Source organism: Poecile atricapillus, chromosome Z (assembly GCF_030490865.1).
Source record: "Poecile atricapillus isolate bPoeAtr1 chromosome Z, bPoeAtr1.hap1, whole genome shotgun sequence".
Classification (NCBI taxonomy): Eukaryota; Metazoa; Chordata; class Aves; order Passeriformes; family Paridae; genus Poecile; species Poecile atricapillus.
The window spans coordinates 1,188,003-1,210,858 of record NC_081289.1 but is presented as its reverse complement, the minus strand read 5'-3'; the positions used below and the strand labels follow the sequence as shown (position 1 = coordinate 1,210,858).

The 22,856-nt window shown below is 46.8% G+C and overlaps 1 protein-coding gene across 3 annotated transcripts in view; it reads right to left on the bottom strand.

Annotated features, from left to right (window-relative positions):
• NRF1 (nuclear respiratory factor 1) overlaps positions 1-22,856 on the bottom strand; it is a 64,895-nt gene that overhangs the window by 14,482 nt on the left and 27,557 nt on the right. For all 3 annotated transcript variants that reach the window (XM_058865256.1, XM_058865258.1, XM_058865257.1), the window contains exons 7-10: positions 22,206-22,400; positions 19,225-19,326; positions 13,867-14,024; positions 11,610-11,734 (exon numbers count right to left, since the gene is read on the bottom strand). In XM_058865256.1, the coding sequence (XP_058721239.1) occupies positions 11,610-11,734; positions 13,867-14,024; positions 19,225-19,326; positions 22,206-22,400 (580 nt within the window). The remainder of the gene's footprint in view (positions 1-11,609; positions 11,735-13,866; positions 14,025-19,224; positions 19,327-22,205; positions 22,401-22,856) is intronic.

The window sequence follows — 22,856 nt, the reverse complement described above, 5'->3', positions numbered from 1 at the left end:
GGAACAGCAGAGAGCCTTTCACTGCGAGGGCTCGTGCTCAAATCTGTCCTAGGCCAGAGGAACAGATGGTCCCTCCTGAGGGCTGGGCTTACATGAAATAAGGGATTGTCTCAGGCCACTGGTGGACAATTTATCGCAGCCACAAACGCCCTGCTGGTGGTTCCTGCTTGAGAAACTCAGGGATTCCACCTTACCTGATCCCAGGCACCTCATTCCTGCAGGGAACTGAGGGGAATTGCTGCCTGTGGGGGATGCAGGAACCTGGATCTCGGGCTAAAACCAGCTGGTTTAGCTGCCATCAGCTCCTTGAACTCGCCAGCATCAGAACACACTCACTGAACTTCCCCTGGGAGGTGTGGAAGGTTAAAATCACAGGGAAAACGGAGATGGGGAAGTTCAGGGATCTGTGGAAAACCCAGAGGGGAAAGGAAGTTTGCTGTAAGCTGGGGATGGGAATAATAAATCCATTATTAATTTGAAATCAATTCCAAGCTAGTGCTCCCTCAGTCCCCAGAATCTTCTCCAGGGCAGAACTGAACTTCTCATGGGCAGCTGGCAAAAAGTCCATTGAGTATCCCAGGAGCAGAAGAGGGTCCCCATGAGGCATCAGAAAGTGCTACCCTGAGAGAGGAATTTGTAAATTATGAGGGAATAAATGATGCCAAAGGATACAGAGGGTGGGTGGGAGACAGGAGTCAAATTCAGGCTTAAAAATCCAAACTCACAGTTTGGGAAAAGATTCAGAGGAAACCACTGGAGGAGGAATGGCTTATCTAAAATTCTTGGGACCTGGCCTGGACTGCCAGGAGGAATCCTGGAAGTTTGTGCTCCTGACCTGGCTTTTCAGGGACGGCTCCAGGGACACCCAGTGGGGATGGAGCAGCCTGTGCCACCCTCCTGGCCCGGTGTGCCGGCCGGGGTGTGTGGAGAAGGGAAAATAGGGCGATTCCCTGGAATCTTCCTGCACAGCTGTTTACCCACTGCGGATTACTGCTGTCACATGAGCTGCTTTACAGCAAAGCCAAGCTGTCTCCATGAGCTGAGAAGGTCACTGGGAGACAGGGGCCTGCAGGGACAGACACACCGCCCTCCTCTGTCCCATCCCAAAGGGACACCGGGCTGAGCGTTCCCGCTGCTCACAGGGCAAGGGGAGGTGGTTTTACCTCTGCTCAGCTCTCACTGGACTCCAGGACACAGGAGGGATATCCCAGTGCTGAGCCTGCTGCTCTCCAGGCTCCAAGCAAAGTGCTGGAAGAGTCCTTAAGGTGACAAATTTCCCTTCTCTTCCTCGGGTGCCCACCAATGTTTCGGAGAAAACCACCCGGCCAAGGGACACTGAGGTGCAGCTGCATCTCCTCAGGCTCCTGCTGAAGCCTCAAATAACACCCCAGTCAACCCCAGAGCAGGAATTGTCCTCCTCAGCCCCAAATCTAAGGGCTGAACACCGAGGAAGAGGAAAGAGCTTCACTTGGGAAAAGAGAAATCTGCAAGTTCAGTGAAGCCACTTGGGAGGATTCATCAAAACCTCCCATCTCCATTAAAAGCTCGCTCTGCCAGGGCAGGGCTGGTGCACAAAGAAAACATTTTCTGCAGGACAGGGCTCTTTACTACACTCCAGAGGTGTAAGACAAACAGGGCTGTGCTTTTAGGCTTTAAAATCAGTCCCAGCTCCGGAGATCCAATGGGGAGGATAAATCCAGGCACCGAGCGATCCTCTGGATGTGCTCAGGGGAAAAAACCAAGAGAGGAACTCGGGAGGTCAGACCCTGCTAAGGAAGCAGCTGAGGCTCTCAGAAAAGAGGGGCTGAGCACTTTTCAAGGCCAAAGAAAACCAGCAGCCACCTGGAGTTTGGAGAAGTCCATCCAGGAAAGTGGGGAAGGCACATTCCAAAGGGGAGCAGGCAGTAAAGGAGAACAGAAACCACGAGTCGCCCGCAGGGAGGAAATTTTGGTGCAAAAACAAAAGACCACGAGCTTGGTAAATGAAAAGGCAGCAAACCTCAGCGCAGGGAGCAGCCCCGAGTTGCAGGCAGGGCATTTCTCCCTCCCTGGGGCTGCCTGGTGGGGCGGGGAGAGCTCACAATGCCCATCTCATTTCCTAAGATGCCTCCCACAAAGCAACGACAGCTTGCTGGGATTTCAGCCAGCTTCCCATTTGGATCAGATTGCACCCTACACCCACGGACAGCCATTAAGAGCCCTGCAGCTCCCAAAGTGCCCTCGGGTCAGAGGAGCCTCCATCCATTCCAAACTCAGCTCTGACATTTTCGGCTCTGCAGTGGAGAGAGGCTGGCCTGACCCAGCCCAGCAGGGCACCTGCCAGGGAGGACAGGAGCTGTGCCCTGAACCATCTGCCCTGGCTGGGGGGAACCACAGGTAGTGAATTCCTTGGGCAGAAGTGGCACAGCTCAGGCAGGAGCAGCAGTGACATCCTCAGCCTTGCTTGTGGTGCAGAACTGTCCCTGCCCACCGTGGGAAGAGGTCCTGAGAGCCCAAATCTGCCAAAATCTGCACTGGGAGATGCTCCAGCTGCTGCCCAGCTGTGGGGACACTGCCCATCCTCAGCCCTGGGCAGCAAAGGGTCAGCTGGCATCAGCTGAAGGAAGTGCCCTGAACTCCAGGAACAAATTCAGCTCCGCTCTGGGAAGCAGCTGAAAAGGAGGAAGAGCTGGGATCTCTCTTTGGGCTTTCCTGGAGGAGCAGGATCAGCAGAGATGGTGCCAGCAGCATCAAACTGTCCCGAGACCTCTGCTGTTAAACTGGAAGATCTGCCAGAGATGGGCTCAAAAAGCCCAGGTGGGGCTTCCACGTGCTCCAGGTAGTTTGGAATGAGTTGTTACTACAGGGAGAATTCAGCACACAGGGGATTTATCCTGGGAGAAAGGAGCAGCAGAGAAGAGCTGGTTTCGATTTTGGCTTCATCCACCTTGGCTCCACACTCAGCACTGATGTCTCCAGCAGAAATGGCACCAAGCTGCTCTCCCCAGGCTGCTGGTGCCTGTGGCCCTTCCAGAACCTTCCTGGCTGGACCCCCTGAAGAAGCTCTGCTTTGGACAAGCTCTGCCAAACCTCTGGTCTGGGTTAGGCTGAGCGTGGAGGAGGAAGAGAAGAGCTGGAAAAAGGACTTGGCAGGGCAGAGCTGGATTTCTGACCCCAGCTGGGCAGGAGAACAATTCCCTGTCCCATCCTGGAGCCAAAACACCGATCCCAGAGGGTGGCACTGGTGGGATCTGCTTGCAGACACCCCTCAAAAACCTCTCCATCCTTCCCATCCCCTTTCCTGGACTGGAAACAGTGGCAAACAAGGAAATAATTCCAGATGTATTTAGGAGAAGATGCCAACTCTAAGGTTGCCATTCCTTTCCTGCCTGGATTCAACCACATCTCTTTCAGACAGGAGCTCATCCAAGGATTAAAATTCCCATTTACAGCAGACACCCCAAAAATTTTGTTGTGATTGCAGAGCCACGTGTCCTGACAGCTCCAGACACCCAGAGGGGACCAGGAGAGTTCAGGATGTGGCTCTCAAAGCCAAGTTGGGGATTTCATCTCCATAAACTGAAAAAAAAAGCCCCTGGAATTTAAGGTGAATGTTGGTGGTGGTGAAGTCAAATGAAAAGGCATTAAGAGATCACAGAAACGTGGAATGGTTTTGGGAGGGAAGGGACCTTTCAAGGTCCTCCAGTCCCACCCCTGCCATGGCAGGGACACCTCCCACCATCCCAGGCTGCTCCAGCCTGGCCTTGGACATTCCAGGGATCCAGAGGCTGCTCTGGGAATTCCAGCCCAGCCAGGAATTCCTTTCCAAGATCCCATCCATCCCTCTGGGAATGTGGGAAGCCATTCCCTGTGTCCTGTCCCTCCAGGCCTTGTCCCCAGTCCCTCTCCAGCTCTCCTGGAGCCCCTCCAGGCCCTGGAATGTGCTGGAAGCTCTCCCTGGAGCTTTGGTTTCTTGAAGACAGAGAAAAGCAGGATCCAGGGAATACAAACACATCCCTTCACCTGCCAAAAGGCCTCTTTTCAGCACCATCCTGCACTGAGCAGCTCCTTCTGGAGCCACCTGAATCCCTGAGGGGCTGTGAGATGAAGGTGAAGCCTGGACAAATATCACACAAACCCCCCAAAAATGGGCTTTAAACCCAACCTAAACCCACAGGGAATCCCAGTCAAGCATCACATTCAGACTGTTCCCAGCCAGACTGACTAATTCCTGCTTTTGGGACAAAGAGTCACCGTGTAAATTGTGGGATTTAACAGAAAACAACCAGGATCCGTCAAATACAAAACTTCCCAAGACCACAACTCAGAAGACAGTGTCAGATCACCTGAATTTTCCAAGGGAAATTCAGGATTAACCAGAAGAATTTCAGCTTCCTGTCAGCATGGCAAAGATGGGAACTGCTGTAAGTTCTAAAGTTTTAAGTTTTAAAGCCAGGCCTGCTTTAAATTCTTGCACCAGCCAACAGGCAGCTCCTCTTTCAAAATTTATGTGGCTGAAGAAGAAATCCTGGAGTCGCCAGCAGTCCTGCTCGCTTCCCTCTTGCAGCCCAGAACAAAAGGGAACATATTGCAACTGTGCTGAGAGAGGAGGGCTGCTGTCTATTCCTTTAAATGTAATGTTAATGCCCTGTAATCAGCTTTAATTTTTAAACAGACCCAGCCCTCCTGTCCGTTTCCCCTAATTCGGGACACGTGGAAGGTAAATGGTCTGTGCTTAAAGCGGGCCAGCCTGGGCTGTGACAGCTGGGGAGCCTGCGAGGCTCTCAGGAATGGATGTCAAAACTCACCAGGGGAGGGGACATGGGGAGGGCACAGGAGGTGCTGGAGATGCTGTGAGGTCAGGGAGAAGCCAGGAGACAGGGGGTGGGAGCTGCCCTGAGAGCAGCAGGACTGGGAGAAATGATGGAAGTGATGGAGCTTTCCAAGGAAAGGCCTCGGAGGTGGCTCCCTGCCCCAGGGATTTGTTTTTCTCCCTGCCCCAGGGATTTGTTTTTTCCCCTGCCCCAGGGATTTGTTTTTCTCCCTGCCCCAGGGATTTGTTTTTCTCCCTGCCCCAGGGATTTGTTTTTTCCCTACCCCAGGGATTTATCTTTTCCCTGCCCCAGGTTTTCTTTTGGGATATTGGGAATTCTGTCACGGACACGCTGAGCAGGAAAATGGCTGCTGGATTTTAGGGGAAAGATCAGGGGCTGAGGCGCTCCTGGTGCCTGCCCAGGGTGCTTCCTCCTCCTCCCTCTGTGCTCTCCAAGGCAGGGTTGGAGCTGAAGAGCAGCCTGGAGACCTCACGTGGGACTTGGATAGAGAACAAAACCACCCAGGAGGCTCCTTGTGCTCCTCAGGCCTTTGTGAAGAGGAGAGAGGCCTTGGAACATCTCAAGTGCTCATCACATCAAAATTTTTTTCCCCCCCAGGAATCACAGAGTGGTCTTGGGCTCTTTAGGAAGGGATCCTAAAGATTCAGCTCCAACCCTTTCCCATGGGCAGAGACACCTCTCGCTATCCCAGGCTGCTCCAAGCCCTGTCCAGCCTGGCCTTGGACACTTCCAGGGTTCCAGGGGCAGCCACAGCTTCTCTGGGCACCCTGTGCCAGGGCCTGCCCACCCTCCCAGCCAGGAATTCCTTCCCAAAATCCCATCTGAACCTGCCCTCTGACAGTGGGAACTCATTCCTGTAAGCCTCATTCCTGTAAGTCCCCATTCCACACCGGAATGCTGCTGTAAGGTCTCCATGGAGCCTCCTCTTTTCCAGGCTAAATAAAGACAATAAAATGAGGTTTTTCTACCCCAAAAGGCCAATTCTGACCATTCTGCGTTCCCATCTAGGGACTCAACAAGGAAACCCAAAGAATTCCCGTTCCAGCCCCTGCTGGGTTGTGCTGGTTCCATCCCACACCTGGAACGGGATCCGGGGAAGCTCCGGCCACGGATGTGGGACAGGAGGGACTATTTTTAACCCAGGTTGGTGGGCAGACAAATCCTGATCAGCAGCAGCAGGCGCCTCATCAGCAGGGCCAGGATGTCAGAGCAAAGCCGGGCGCTGGCCGTGCCAGCCCCGCGTCACCGGGATTAGCGCCGGGAATCGGCCGGGACGGGCAAACGCCACGGGGAGGCTTCAAAGGGCAGGGCAAGGTGTGCCAGGGTGGGCAGAGCTTGCTGAAAACAGCAGCTCTGCATGGGCTGGGGGATATTTCAGCTCTCTTTGTGTTGGGAATGAGCTGGGTGATGGAATAGGAGCTGTGGTTGGTGTCCCAAAATTCCCCACTGGGGAATTCCTGGTCAGGCACAGGGATGTGGAGAGGGATTTCCTCTCTGCAGGGCACACGCAGGGGAGTGAGAGTCCTGGGAATCAGGGAATTATTAAGGTTGGAAAACACTTTCCAGATCGAGTCCAGCCATTCCCCAGCACTGCCAAGGCCATCATTGCCCCACATCCCCAAGTGTCACATACACAGGGCTTGGAATTCCCTCCAGGAATGGGCACTTCCCCCTGCCCTGGGCATTTCCAGTGCCTGACCCCCTTTTCCATGGAGGAATTTTCCCTAAAATCCACCCTGAGGCTCCTCTGGCCCATCCTGAGGCCGTTCCCTCTCCTCCTGTCCCCACCCCATGTCCCCATGTGCCACATCCACATGGATTTGAAATCCCCCCCCAGGGATGGGGACTGCCCTGCCCTGTTCCAATGCCTGACAAGTCAGGAATTTCACTGCCTTTCCACGAGGAATTTTTTTTCCTAATATCCTAAACCTCCCCTGATGCAATTTGAGGCCGTTTCCTCTGGTCCTGTCGCTTGAGACCCTGACCCCACACAGACTGAGCTCCTTTTCACTGATTTTCATACCAAGGTATTTCACTCAGAGCCCAAGAGCTCTGTTGCTGATAATTATTCACTGATACACAGCAATTTGTCCTTTAGGGAACACCTCTCCCTGTTCCTGGAGCTGCTCAGCAAACCCAGGAATTCTCTCTTCTGCTCTCCTTGCTGGCTGCCACTGACATCTCTTCCGCCCTCTCCTCTGAAACACACCTGCAAAAATGATTTTTTCCTCACCTTGCCTTCAGATTGGGATTAAATCCTACCTGTTTCAGGGTAAACCTTCATAAAAAAATTCTGTTCCCACCAGGGAGGAGGCCCTACAAAAAGCTTGACTCTTTCCTTCCTGTCCTCCTGGATGCAAACGTGCTGATCTGCACTTTGCCAAGCTGCTAGCGACTCATTTGGCTCCATCTTCCCTAAAAAAGGAGATCCAACAGGAAAAACCATAAAATTCTGCTTTTTTAAGAGGTGACATTTGCAGCCCCGACGCCTCCCCCCATTACATTTATTAATATTTTTCTCACGTGAACAAAGCCACCAGCTCCCAGTGGCTCGGTGCTGCACCTCCCCATCCCGAGGAATCCCAAAGCCAGGACAGGGATCCCAAACCCTGAGTTTTCCCATCTGTGTTGATGCTCTCTGGGAGACACAGACAGGACTGGGAACAGCATCCCAGTCCTGCCTTTCCCTCCTGGATGTGTTTTCAACTGCAAGCAGCAGGTCCAGGAGGAGCGAGAGGAGCGCTCCCATTCCCCATCTGCATGGCCGAGAGTGGGGACAGCTTCCCACTCCAGCCTGGCTCAGAATCGAAGCTTTTCCAGCATTTAAACCTCTTCCCACACCGAAATCACCACCTGGAGCAGCAGTTCTGTGTGGCACTGTCACCCCAAACACCGCTGGAGGCTCCTTTATCCGCTCGGGTGCTGACGCCTCTGTCCCGGGGCTTGCGAGAGCAGGGAGCTCGTTAATCCCCCCCTGCCCACGTCAGACCCTAAAGCCCTGCCCGGGCTCCCAGCACGGATCCTGGATCACCCCAGCCCTCAACACAGCCCCCTCTGGTTGTCTGGAGAGCAGGGATTGGATTTTTGGGATGGTTGGGGGGATGGAGAAGGGCAGGACTCGGGGTGGGCTCCTCTCAGTTTCCCCCTTTGCTCCCAGGGAAAATCTGCTTTGGGGACAGGAAAAGAGCAGCCAAGGCCTTGTCCCAGTCCCAGAGAGTCCCCCAGAGAGTAATTAACACTTAATGGTTAAAATCAGGAATGAAACACCTTGCCTGACCTCCAGAAATTTTCATAGAAATCATGGGATGGTTTGGGTTGGAAATGAGTTAAAGATCATCTCCTTCCTGCCATGGGGGACACCTTCCACTATCCCAGGTTCTTCCAAACCTGGCCTTGGACACTCCCAGGGATGGGGAGATGTCAAACTATCTCCTTTACCTTATCAAAAAGATGGAGATAAACTTCCATCCTACCCTTCCAGATAGGTTTTTTAAGTCCTGCAGAAGGGTAGGAGCGTTCCCAGAGAGAATCCATTGGATCTCTGGCTGGGCCAAACTCCTGTCTGTGAAATCAATTCCCTGGTTATGGCTTGATCCCACAACCTCCACAGCCTCTTCCTTCCCAACTTTTTCCACTCATTCCATGCCCTGGTTCGAATCCCAGCAGGAGCTGGAGCTTTCCACTCCTCTCACCTCCAAAACAACCCCGGGATTCTGTTGGGGGTGGATGTTAAACCTTCTCTGGGCAGGGAGCTGCTCTGCCCCTCCCTGCCAGGAGCCTCATCAATATTTCAGGATGCAGCCGGGAAGCCCTGGCAGCTCTCAGGGCCCCCACGGATCAATGGCAAACAAAAGGCTGCAGGAGGAGGAGGAGGAGGAGGAGGAGGAGGAGGAGGAGGAGGAGGAGGAGGAGGAGGAGGAGGAAGAGGAGGAGGAAGAGGAGGAGGATGCTCCAGCACCAGCACCGTTCCTTCCAGCACCCACCGAGTTCCTCTCACTCCAAAAGCAGCTCCAGGGCACAGAATTTCCTCTTAGCAGAGCAATTCCCAGCATTTTCAGGGACTGCTGCCCCTCCTCGCTCTCCATCTTCCTCTGTTCAATACCAACCACTTAAGAACAAAACCATCTGAGCCTCCAAGTGTGGGGTCAGCAGTTCCTGCGTCCCCACTCAGAGCAGATGCTCCAGAGGAGCAGGAAAACCATAATGCACTTAGTTGGTTTGATGTTGTATGGGAGCAGGAGATCTTGTTTCCTTCAGCTGGGAATGGAACAGATCACAAGATTATCCACAGCCCTTTTGTGGTGCAGACACGTTCCTGGGCTCTCTGCAAGGTACCTGGTCCTAAATTCCCACATATCCATGAATATCCAGAGGTTTCCTCTTTTTAGAGCTGTCTTGTATTGTTATCATTATTATTTAGGTAATTCCAGAGAAGGAATGGGAAAAATGCCATAAAAACAACAACAAACCCCCCCCCCCAAAAAAAAAAAAGAGTAATTACACTTTAATGGCTAAAATCAGGAATGAAACACCTTGCCTGACCTCCAGAAATTTTCATAAAAATCATGGGATGGTTTGGGTTGGAAATGAGTTAAAGATCATCTCCTTCCTGCCATGGGGGACACCTTCCACTATCCCAGGTCCTTCCAAACCTGGCCTTGGACACTCCCAGGGATGGGGAGATGTCAAACTGTCTCCTTTACCTTATCAATCAGATGGAGATAAACTTCCATCCTACCCTTCCAGATGTTTTTCCTCAGCAAAGTCCTGCAGAAGGGCAAGAGCACTCCCAGAGAGAAGCATTTATTTGGAATATCAGCAAATTAACCACCTTGCAAGCAACGGTGAGAAGGGGAAATTCCCTGCTCAGGACCATTCTGCCCCTGGCAGTTGTTTTTTTCCCTGAATCACTCCCAATTTCTCAGGACAGAAAGGCACAGAGTGGATTTTTTCCTGCTGCATCCATCAAGGAGGACGCTCCCACTCACACCCCGGCTACGGAGATAAATCCTGCCGGCAGCGCAATCCATCTGCTCTCCCTCCCCAGACAGAGACAGCAGCAATGGATACCAACATCTCCTCCATCCCTGAGGGAGATATATTAGCTGGTTACATAAGGAACCAACAGCATGGAGCTCCCAAGGACTCCAAAGCCCTTCCCTTTAATACCACCGGAGATTAGAGCAAATCGAAGGAGAGTGGAAACCAGGCGAGGGGCTGTGGGCGAGGTTTTGCTCACAGGAAAATGCTGCAGTCTCTCCCCTTAATGCACTCTAAATCCCATCTGATTTCCAACTTGGCTGCTAGGGAAAAAAAAGAAGGAGGAAAAAAGGAAAAAAAAAAAAAAAAGTCCAGGCTGTATTAAAATGATGTCAGCAGTCGGAGAGTGAGGTGGAGTGACTCAGGGAGGGTGTGGAGAAGGGGAGTTTTAGGGGAAGCATCCAGAGGAATCCAGAGAGTGAAAACATTTTGGAAGCAGAGCAAAAAGGAGCCAGGGGTGCAGATCTGCTTCTCCAAATCTGATCAGCTGCTGGTTTTGAGCATCCAGGGGCAGATCCTGCCCCCGATAAACACTCAGCACTTATCGCCCTGACAATAAACACAATCCTGCTCTTCCCTCGGTGCCAGATGAATTCCCAGCTCTGAGGACACGGACTTCCCTTCATTTCTGCTCCCTCTTCAGGCTGGCTGACTCCACAGCAAGGGAATCAAAGCAGCTCTGAGTCAAATTCCTCTTCCCTCCTCTGCTGCAAACTAAACATCGACGTCTGTCTCACACGGAGAGCGCTCCCGGCTGGATGAGGATTCTGATGGGAATCAGCTCTCACCTGAGCAGGTTTCTGCTTTCCTGCAAAGTGACACTTCTGATACTTGGCCCCTCTTTGACAATTTACCACCCTTGAGGTGATGTTTCTTTACAACTTCACCTTTTGTGCCCTTTTCTGGCTGATTTTGGCCCAACTCCTTCCACCTAACCCAAATAACCAGTGGGTTTTTTTGGGTAATTCCAGAAAATCCAGTCTGAGCTTGGAAATTATCCCAGAGTTGGGCTGGAAAAGACCTCTTGGATCACTGAGTCCAAGCTATGAGCCAACACCAAGGCATTCAGGTGTTCCTTAAACACCTCCAGGCAGAAGCACAGAGCAACCAGAGGCAGTGGATGAGCCCCAGCGAGGCACATTTTCATATTCCTTTCATCTCTTCAGCTGGGTTTTATAGATTTACAGTTTCATTTCTAGTCTGGAGAACTGCAAAAGTCACCAGACTTGGCAGAAGGCACAGAACAGGTGAGAAATGCTACAGAGAATCCCTGGAATCAAAAGCAAAATGAAGCAGGAGGAAAACGACCCGAGGCTGCCTCAGGAGCAGCCACCAAATTTAAAAAAAAGACTGGAGAAGGGCAGGAAATAAGTAATAAAATATTGGTTTAAGAGTTCTGGAGATGAGTTTATTATGCCACCAACTAATTGCGTTAATTGATCAAGGCTGGCCCTTCCTGTGCTGGGCACAGCCACACATCACAGTTTTCCCAAAAAAAACCCAAACTAAGGATATAGAACCAGCTGGCAGAGGAGGGAAAGAGCAGAGCCACCAGCACCAGGGGAGCAAACAAGGAGTTAATATTCCCATTCCACCCTGAGATTATAACTCACAACTGGTCAGCAACCCCCTGAGCGAGGGAGGAGAATGTTACCACCCAAACCGTGACGTTTGGATAAAAAGAGAGGAAAAGGCTGTTTTTAAGAGCCTAAATTGAAAAAAAAAAACCAAATAAAAACTTTGCAGAGGCCTTACCATTGGCATCCTGGACTCCAGTGAGCGCCCCAACTGCTGCTGCAGTTTCCCCAGACAGGACAATCTGTCCCCCTCCTTGGAGGGTGGCCTCGGCCAGCGTGGCTACGGCGTGGGCAGCGGCTTCACTGCGGGCGTGCAGAGGGGAGAGAAAGGTTAGGAACACCAGAAGAAACAAAGAATTCCATTTTAAGCAGCAAACACACACCAAGAGAACAATCCAGAGCAGAGGGATTGGTGTCTGGCCTGGATAAAGTGATGCAGAGCAGGGAATCAGCACTGGAGGAGGAATGGATGGGAAGAAGCTGCTTCTGGTGGATTTTATTTCAGCTTGCACACCCCTCTGTTCTCCCTTTCACTTGGAACTTGGATAAAACCTCGGGACAATCCAAGCAGTTCTTCCACGTGGCTCTGGATTCAGATTTTTGGCACATCCTGGAGCTCTGCAGATTTCAGAGCTCTCCCTTGGTTCTGCCAGTTCCTTGCCCCGCTGCCACGAGCGGCATCACCAGCTCTGCCTTCAACCCCTCCCCAGCCAAATGGTTCCAGAATTCTTCTGGATGAGCATTATCTGCAGCAGAGAGCTGTTGAATTTCTTCACACAGGCCCAAAAGCCCTGCAAAGGTGCTCAAGGAGCTTCAAAACAGAGATGGAGTAAGGAAAAAAGAGGCTGGGACTGTCCAGGCTCCTCTGATCTGTCTCTAATCCCCTTTGAAACCCAGCTACTCTTTTTGTTTCCCCAGCATCCTGGAGCAAAAGGTTCCACATTAAATTAGAAGGAAAAACTGCATTATGGCACTTCAAAAACTCCTGGCTGGGCAGCCCTTTAGTCTGAGATTGTGAGAAACAGGAAATAAAACTTTTCCTTTTTTTTTTTGTTTTCCCCATGATTTTACACATTTCCAATGATCTCCTTCCCACTGTGGCATGGATCATTCCTGGGGGTTTCATCACTCTTCTCCTTTCCAGACTTTTTCTATTTGAGTGGTGGGCACTTCCCACACCATCCAAGATGTGAATGCACCATCAGTTATTCCAGTTATTAAGCTTGCCCTTAATGCCTTCCCTTATCATTCCTAATATCCAATTTATTTTGACAGTATCTGCTCAGCAGTGGTAAATCATTCCTGAAGTCGAATTTCCTATCAATTCCTACCTCAATTAAGCACAAGAAAAGTAGGATTTCCTTTAGCTTCCCCGTGGATGCTCTCCCTCTGCTCATTCTCTGCTCAAATATTTTCCATTTTCCCCTTCTCTTCCCTCATTTCTTGCTCAGATGCCAAACATTTTCCTGCTGCATCCACTTGAGGTGGATTTTCAGTTCTGAACAGCCCCTCTGTGTCTCAGGTGGCTCTTAAAAACTCGTAGAAAACCAGAATATTTTCCTTTAGCTTCCCTGCTCCCCTTGGCTCATCCTGAGCTTGGAGCTCTGGGAAGGCATTTTCCCTTCCCACTTCTAAAGGAAATCCATGTAGGGAAATCTGGAATCCTGGAAATGGGCAGGATAAAATCCTACAAGTTGGATTTGGGGAGCTGGGTTTTTTTCCTGTGACTCCAGTGTCCTGAAAAGATCATTTGCTTTTAAAAGGGAATTTTACAGGGAAACTATTCCCAAAGAAAACCCCTCTTTGACCAACCTCACGTAGCAGACAAGAAATACCTGAAGGACCCAAAGAACTACACGGTTCTAGGTGTGTTTGGGATTAATCCCAATGGAGATTTGGGAATAAAGTGGGATCAGAGTGATACCCTCAGCAATTTCTGAGCTTTATTCCAAGCACCAGCAGCGTGGTGTCGTGCCCTGTCCCATCCCCTGGCTCAGCCAACAGCCTCTAACCAGGATCCTGGCTTGGATGAGGGAAATTCTTGTCCACACCTCAGCAGTGGGAAAACTCCTTTGCTGCTGAGCTGTGATTTCCTATCCCTCAGGGGGTGCCACAGCCATCTCCAGGTTTTTGGAACAGCAGGATGAGTTCAGGCAGTTCAGCAGAGCTGAGAAAAGATATTTTATCCTGCTGGATGAACCTGTGCAGCTACACCTCAGATCTTTGGCTAACCTGAGTGCAGCCAAAAACCCCAATAACCACTGTAGCTCAATTCAGAAAGATTTTGGAGGATAAAAAACCCACCCAAACCCAGCGATCTGTGGCGGAAATCCCAATTCTGAGCCGGAATCAGGAGCACACAAAGAATTCACTGAGGAAAAGCCTCTCTCAGCAAACTCTGCACCCTCAGAAGGAAACCAGGGGATGGCAGGTACCTGTTGAGTGCCATGGTGACAGTGGCTCCCTGCTGCATCTCCTGCGACGCCGCCACCGCCGCCTCCGCTAAGGAGGCCACCGCCTGCGTGGCCTCGGAGGCCTGCGTCGTCTGGATCGTCATCTCCCCACCCTGTAGCGTCGCCCAGTTCTGCTCCACCTGCCAGGGAAACACAGGGAAAGGCTGTGGGATGGGGTTGGGGAGGATGTCCCAAGGTCTGAGAGCGTCCAGAGGAGGCAGCGAGGCTGGTGAAGGGTCTGTGAGGAACGGCTGAGGGAGCTGGGTTGGTTATCCTGGAGAAAAAGGAGACTCAGAGGAGACCTTGGCGCTCTCTAAACTCCCTGGAAGGAGCTTGGGGTCAGCTGGGGTCGGGCTCTTTCTCCAGAAAACAGAGAGAGGACACAGCCTCAAGCTGCACCAAGGGAAATACAGGCTGGTTCAGGAAATTAGGAAAAAGATTTTTACAGGAAGGGTGATAAAATAGTGGAATTTTCTGTCTGGGGAGGTGGTGGAGTCACCACCCCTGGATGTGTTTAAAAAAGCCTGGATGTGGCACTGGGTGCCGTGGTTTGGTTGAGGGGTTGGGGCTGGATTGGACTTGATCTTGGAGGTCTTTTCCAACCCGGTGATTCTGTGATTCTCTGATTCCCTGATTCTCTGATTCTGTGATTCCCTGATTCTGTGGATTCTGTGATTCTCTGATTCTGTGATTCCCTGATTCTGTGATTCTGTGATTCTCTGATTCTGTGATTCTGTGATTCCCTGATTCTGTGATTCTGTGATTCTCTGATTCTGTGATTCTCTGGTTCTCTGATTCTGTGATTCTCTGATTCTGTGATTCCCCGATTCTCTGATTCTGTGATTCCCTGATTCTCTGATTCCCTGATTCTCTGATTCCCTGATTCTCTGATTCTGTGATTCCCTGGTTCTCTGATTCTGTGATTCTCTGATTCTGTGATTCCCTGATTCTGTGATTCTCTGATTCCCTGATTCTCTGATTCTGTGATTCTGTGATTCTCTGATTCCCTGATTCTCTGATTCTGTGATTCCCTGATTCTCTGATTCTGTGATTCTCTGATTCCCTGATTCTCTGATTCTGTGATTCTGTGATTCCCTGATTCTGTGATTCCCTGATTCTGTGATTCCCTGATTCTCTGATTCTGTGATTCTCTGATTCTGTGATTCTGTGATTCCCTGATTCTCTGATTCTGTGATTCTCTGGTTCTCTGATTCTCTGATTCTCTGATTCTCTGATTCTGTGATTCCCTGATTCTGTGATTCTCTGATTCCCTGATTCTCTGATTCTCTGATTCTGTGATTCTCTGGTTCTCTGATTCTGTGATTCCCTGATTCTGTGATTCCCTGATTCTCTGATTCTGTGAGTCTCTGATTCTGTGATTCTGTGATTCCCTGATTCTCTGATTCTCTGATTCCCTGATTCTCTGATTCTGTGATTCCCTGATTCTGTGATTCCCTGGTTCTCTGATTCTGTGATTCCCTGGTTCTCTGATTCTGTGATTCCCTGATTCTCTGATTCTGTGATTCTCTGGTTCTCTGATTCTCTGATTCTCTGATTCTGTGATTCTGTGATTCTCTGATTCTGTGATTCCCTGATTCCCTGATTCTCTGATTCTGTAATCAGCCATCACCCCCTCGAGGTGTGGCTGCTTCCCAAAAAGAAAGAGATGGGTGGGTTTTGGCAGAGTCCTGCAGGTGACCAGGAAAAAAAGGGAGGGAGACTGGAATCCACCTGATCCACCTGTGGCTGGACACCACAGCTCACAGTGCATAAAGATCCAGAAAAGTCCTCAAAAATCCAGAAATGGTCGTTTATCCCAGGTATTTAAAATTCCCTAACTCCAGACCTTCCCAGAGATAATTTTCATGTTACCTAAATATTTAAATATTATATTATATTATATTATATTATATTATATTATATTATATTATATTATATTATATTATATTTACTATATATATTATATATTATAATATTCATTATATATAATATATTATATATTATATTAATTATATATTATATTACATACTATATATTATATTATATACAATCTATTATATTATATATTATAATATTTATTATATATTATATATCATATATTGCATTATATTATATTATATTATATTATATTATATTACATATTATATTATATATTATAATATAATATATTATATACAATATATAATATTGTATTATATTTATTATTATAATATAATATAATATAATATAATATAATATAATATAATATAATATAATATAATATAATATAATATAATATAATATAATATAATATAATATAATATAATATAATATAATATAATATAATATAATACAATACAATACAATATAATATAATATAATTATAATACAATAATATCACCTAAATCACCCAGATTCTCATTTTTCCCCCCATATTTTTCATGTGGAGCTTCACAGCTCGTGAGATAATGATTATACAGCCACAAAATCCACCAGGATGAGAACTAAAAACATAATTTTGGACCAAAAATAAAAAAAAAAAGCAGAGGATCTGCTGACAAATCCCACTGGCTGCTTTGTGAGGTGAAAAAACTCCACCCCCCATCCCCATAAACATTTTAGGGCACTCAGAACTTCTGAGACACAGAAATAAAAATGCTGTGAAAGGGGTGATGAAATAAAAAAAAACCCAAACACTTTGATTTGTTGGGATGGAAAAGGTTAAAAAGTCCATAAAATCAGAGCTGACTGAAGGCTCAGGGTAAAATTTTGCTGATTTTGGACAGAGGATGGAGAGGGAGGGAGGGAGGGAGAATCTGGATGTGGGAGATCCTGGTGATGCCCTGCAAAGGTGTCCAAGGAATTCCAGGACAGGGATGGAGCGAGGAGAGAAGGAAAAGAAGCTGAGAGGGTGTAAAACCACCTCAAATCTTCTTTCCACCAGCCCCTTCCAGCTTTATTTGTGCTTTTTGGAAGATTTCCAGCGGCTGCCAGGAGATGGAAGAGGTTCCTGAAAAGGCTGGAAGCTGCTGCAGAGCGTCCCAAGGTCACGGGGAGATGTTTTGGTCAGGGTTTGTGGCCAGCAAAGCTGTTCTGTGCTGCCACCTCTCGCCCTGACAGCCCAGGATGGGAAAATAAAAATAAAAAATAGCATTTTAAGGGAGTATTTTAATGTTTCTTACACCCCACAGAAGGAATGATGGGGTTTTTTTGTGTATTATTTGATTAAAATAAAAAAATATATATAATTTTTATAAAAATATATTTTTATATATTTATATAAAATATATTTATTTATATAAAATATTTATTTATATAAAATATATTTATTTATATAAAATATATATTTAAATAAAAATGATATATTTTATTTAAATAAAATTATATTATTATAAAAATAATTTTTTATAAAATTATAAAAATTAATATATAAATGTTTGAGTGTTTAGGTTTAGGCATGGAAATTCCCCCCCCAGAAAACCTTAACTAAATAATCTACAGGAGGTACATATAAAAAAAAATATGAGATGCAGACCTTTAATTTATTTTGGATTATTGAATTTGAATTATTGGATTTTTTTTTTAAAAAAAGGGGAAAAATAAGTGCTTGAGCGTTCAGGTTTAGGCATGGAAATGCCCCCATAAAAACCCCTTAAATAAATAATTTACAGGAGGAACATATATAAAAAATATGAAATTCAGACCTTTGATTTATTTTGGATTATTGAATTTGAATTATTTGATTTTTTTTTAAAAAAAGGGAAAAAATAAATGTTTGAAATTTTGAACATTCAGATTTAGGTATGGAAATGTCAAAAGAAAAATAAACCTTAAATAAATAATCTACAGGAGGTACATATATAAAAAATATGAAATGCAGTCCTTTAATTTATTTTGGATTATTGAATTTGAATTATTTGATTTTTTTTTAAAAAAGGGGAAAAATAAATGTTTGGAAGTTTAGGTTTAGGCATGGAAATACCAAAAAAAAAAAAAAAACCCTTAAATAAATAATGTACAAGAGCTGTATTAAAAAAAAAAAAATTAGATGAAGACCTTCAATTTATTTTGGATTATTGAATTTGAATTATTTGATTTTTAAAAAAATGGGGAAAATAAATAAGCATTCGGATTTAAGCATGGAAATGCCAAAAAAAACCCACCCAAACTTTAAATAAATAATCTACAGGAGGTGTATAAGAAAAAAATAAATATGAAATTCAGACCTTTGACTTACTTTGGATTATTGAATTTGAATGATTTGATTTTTTTTAATAAAAGTGGACAAATAAATGTTTGAGAGTTCACATTTAGGCATGGAAATGCCAAAAAAAAAAATAAAACAAACCTTAAATAAATAATCTACAGGAAGTATATATATTAAAAAAAAAAAAAAAGATAAAATTCAGACCTTTGGTTTATTCTGGATTATTGAATTTGAATTATTTGCTTTTTATAAAAAAAAGGAGGAAAATAAATGCAAGTTTGAGCACTCAGATTTAAGCATGGAAATGCCAAAAAAACCCCATTAAATAAATAATGTATAGGAGGTGTATAAAAAAAAAAGTATGAAATTCAGACCTTTGATTTATTTTGGATTATTGAATTTGAAGTACTTGATTTAAAAAAAAAAAGGGAAAAAATAAATGTTTGCAAGTTGGAGTGTTCAGATTTAGGTATGGAAATGTCAAAAGAAAAATAAAAGAAACCTTAAATAAATAATCTACACAAAGTATATATATATATAAAATATATATGAAATTCAGACCTTTGACTTACTTTGGATTATTGAATTTGAATTATTTGATTTTTTTTAAAAAAAGGGAAAAAAATAAATGTTTGAAATTTTGAACATTCAGATTTAGGTATGGAAACGTCAAAAGAAAAATAAAACAAACCTTCAATAAATAATCTACAGGAAGTATTTATATATAAAAAAATATATGAAATTCAGACCTTTGACTTACTTTGGATTATTGAATTTGAATTATTCAATTTTTTTTAAAAAAGGGGAAAAATAAATGTTTTCAAGTTTGAGCATTCAAATTTAAGCATGGAAATGCCAAAAAAAGAAACCCAAACCTTAAATAAATAATCTACAGGAAGTATATATATATATATATATATATATTAAAAATATATATGAAATTCAGACCTTTGACTTACTTTGGATTATTGAATTTGAATTATTTGATTAAAAAAAAAAAAAGGAAAAAATAAATGTTGAGCGTTCAGATTTAAGCATGGAAATGCCAAAAAAAGATGGGATTATTAAATTTGAATGATTTGATTTTTTTTTTTAAAGAAAAGGGGGAAAAATAAATGCAAGTTTGAGATATGGAAGGAAGTTGAGCTCCTCACCTCTCCGTCAGCCACCGCAGAATAATTGACTTGTGCCACGGTGACCGTGGTGGGCAGCTCGGAGGCGTCGGCCAGCGTGGCCACTGTGGCACCGGTGCCAACCTGTGGAGGACAAAACAACATCTGTTACCTCAGGAAATGTCCACAGAGCTCAGGCAAAGGGGATCTCAGATGGAAAAGAATAAAGGAATTTATGGTGAGGGTGGTAAGATGTTGGAAAAGTTGGTTTTGGTTGTCCTTGGATCCTTGGAAGTGTCCAAAGCTGGGCTGGAGAGGGTTTGGAGTAACCTGGGATGTGGAAATTGTCCCTGCCAAGGCAATGAGAGGATCTTTAAGGTCCTTTAAGCACCTTTCTCCCACCCTCCCAGAATTGGTTCAGAATTCCCTGCACACTCTCCTTGCTCCCCATTCCCTGGAATCCATTCCTTGGATCCCTGGAAGTGTCCAAGGCCAGGTTGGACAGGGTTTGGAGTAACCTGGGATGTGGAAATTGTCCCTGCCATGGCAATGAGAGGATCTTCAAGGTCCTTTAAGCATTAATTCACTTCTCCCACCTTCCCAGAATTGGTTCAGAATTCCCTGCACACCCTCCTTGCTCCCAATTCCCTGGAATCCATTCCCTGGATCCCTGGAAGTGTCCAAAGCTGGGCTGGACAGGGTTTTGAATAACCTGGGATGGTGGAAATTGTCCCTGCCATGGCAATGAGAGGATCTTTAAGGTCCTTTAAGCATTAATTCCCTCCTCCCACCCTCCCAGAACTGGCTCAGAATTCCCTGAATACCCTCCTTGCTCCCCATTCCCTGGAATCCATTCCCTGGATCCCTGGAAGTGTCCAAAGCTGGGCTGGACAGGGTTTTGAATAACCTGGGATGGTGGAAATTGTCCCTGCCATGGCAATGAGAGGATCTTTAAGGTCCTTTAAGCACCTTTCTCCCACCCTCCCAGAACTGGCTCAGAATTCCCTGCACACCCTCCTTGCTCCCCATTCCCTGGAATCCATTCCTTGGATCCCTGGAAGTGTCCAAGGCCAGGCTGGACAGGGTTTGGAGCAACCTGGGATGGTGGAAATTGTCCCTGCCATGGCAATGAGAGGATCTTCAAGGTCCTTTAAGCATTAATTCCCTTCTCCCACCCTCCCAGAATTGGTTCAGAATTCCCTGCACACCTTCCTTGCTCCCCATTCCCTGGAATCCATTCCCTGGATCCCTGGAAGTGTCCAAGGCCAGGTTGGACAGGGTTTGGAATAACCTGGGATGGTGGAAATTGTCCCTGCCATGGCAATGAGAGGATCTTCAAGGTCCTTCCCAACTCCTCAAATTCCACGATTCTGTGACTAATTGTAATTTCAGAGCTCACACAAAACACAGAGCTGTCCCCAAGGGAGAGGAAATCCATGTTAATCCGTGGAAGTTTCCAGACTGGAACCAAGTTTTGCACATCCCTTGTGCTGTCCCTGTGTCCATGAAGGCCTCAGAGTTCTCCCAGCCTCAGGAAAAGCAGCTGTGGGAGCACAGAGGAGTCAATTCCCTTCTCCCACCCTCCCAGAACTGGCTCAGAATTCCCTGAATACCCTCCTTGCTCCCCATTCCCTGGAATCCATTCCTTGGATCCCTGGAAGTGTCCAAAGCCGGGCTGGACAGGGCTTGGAGTAATCTGGGATGTGGAAATTGTCCCTGCCATGGCAATAAGAGGATCTTTAAGGTCCTTTAAGCATTAATTCCCTTCTCCCACCCTCCCAGAATTGGTTCAGAATTCCCTGCACACCCTCCTTTCTCCCCATTCCCTGGAATCTATTCCTTGGATCCCTGGAAGTGTCCAAAGCTGGGCTGGACAGGGTTTGGAATAACCTGGGATGGTGGAAATTGTCCCTGCCATGGCAATGAGAGGATCTTTAAGGTCCTTTAAGCATTAATTCCCTTCTCCCACCCTCCCAGAATTGGTTCAGAATTCCCTGCACACCCTCCTTGCTCCCTGGGTCTCATCTCCAGGCACCTGGCAAACAAGAGCTCATCCTCAATACCCCTTTGGAAATGATCTTTTCCCCATTTAACAGCTGGGAAAGGACAAAGGCAGGGAGATGGGCAGCTTTGTGTCTGAGGAGAATGAAATAGAAATGCCAGGAAGTCAATGGGATCTCAGGTGTCCAGCAGCTGAAAGGACAGCAGTCAAAGGGAGATTGTATGGACAGGTGAGCAAAGAGAACCAGCCTGGCAAGTCTGCTGGGCTTTGGTGGGGAACAGAAAACTCTAACAGCCACTGAAAAGCTTCATTTGGGGAAAAAAAAAAACCCAGTTTTTATCTTCATTATGTCTGAGACTTCACTGAAAATGAGGGACAAAACGCTGGGCCTGGTTAGGAACCACCAGGTTTGGAGGCACAGGGGAAACTGAGATTCAAATCTCACTCCCACGAGGAGTTTGTGGGAAGTTTCAAGAGGAAACCTAATTTTTTCTGACATCCTGAGCTGCCAGAATCTGCCTTTCCACACAGGGGAAAAACCAGCAGCAGCACTGAGCTAAAGACAGTGTGAGAGGAATCCTTATTCCATGAGGACAAATATGAATTTGGTGTTTGTAATAAATATAATACACTTCAGATGAAGACTAGGGGCACAGAAATACCTGATCTGATGATTAAACTACTTTTCATACCATTAAAGGAAGGCAATTCCACCACCTCTCCTCCCATTGCCACCCACAGGTGTTGCGTAGTGGCACCAGGGACTGGATTTGTTCTGAGTAGGTTCACTAAACTCAGGTGAAATCCCTGATTTGTTTGATCACATCACAGAAATCCTTGCACAAACAAAGGGTGAAACAAAGGAGAACAAAGGCTGGGAGTTGAGAAGAGAGAGGATGAGGATGGATCCTCGTTGTGGGGTAAGATGTGATAAAGACAAAATTCCCGAAGGTCAAGTTTAGCTCCTGAGTTTCCTTAAACCACGAGGCTGGAAATGGGAAATGCAGGGGGTTCCTCTCACCTGGATGAGGGACACGGTGCCGTCGGGGTTGCTGAAGGTTTGTACCACGGTCTGGGAGGGCACCAGGTGGGCGATGCTGTGCGTGGTCGTGGTCTGCGGGGTCTGCTGGTCCTCGAAGGCGTAGAGCAGATCCTCGCGCCCATGCTGCTTGTAGCAGTTCTTCACGATGGTCCGCAGGGCCTGGGTCCAGGAGACCTTCCAGCAGGAGGGGACAGGGGACAGTCAGCCCAGGAGAGTGTTCTGAACCAGCACAGGGCCAGGATTTGCACGTTTTGTCTTTAATTTGTCGGGTGGTTTGCAACAATCGGCAAACGAACAACCCCGAGATTTAATCTCCCTCTGCTCATCCCCGACTTTCCCCAGGGAGCTCACCCTGATCCAGTGGAGATGTTCCTGCTCAGTGCAGGGCTTGGATGAGAAGACCTTTAAAAAAGGCCCTTCCAACCCAAAGCATTTGGTGACTCCAAGCAGAAAACCACAGTGATTTGGTGATTTGGGAAAGCACCAAAATGCTGCCACAGCACCGTTTCCAGCCTCCCCACCCAACCAGCCTCCACAAGCCCTGCTGCCTCCACACCACGGATTATTCTTTGATTATCTCTGTGACAGGCTGCTAGAAACTTTACTCAACACCTTTCCACCCAGTTCTCT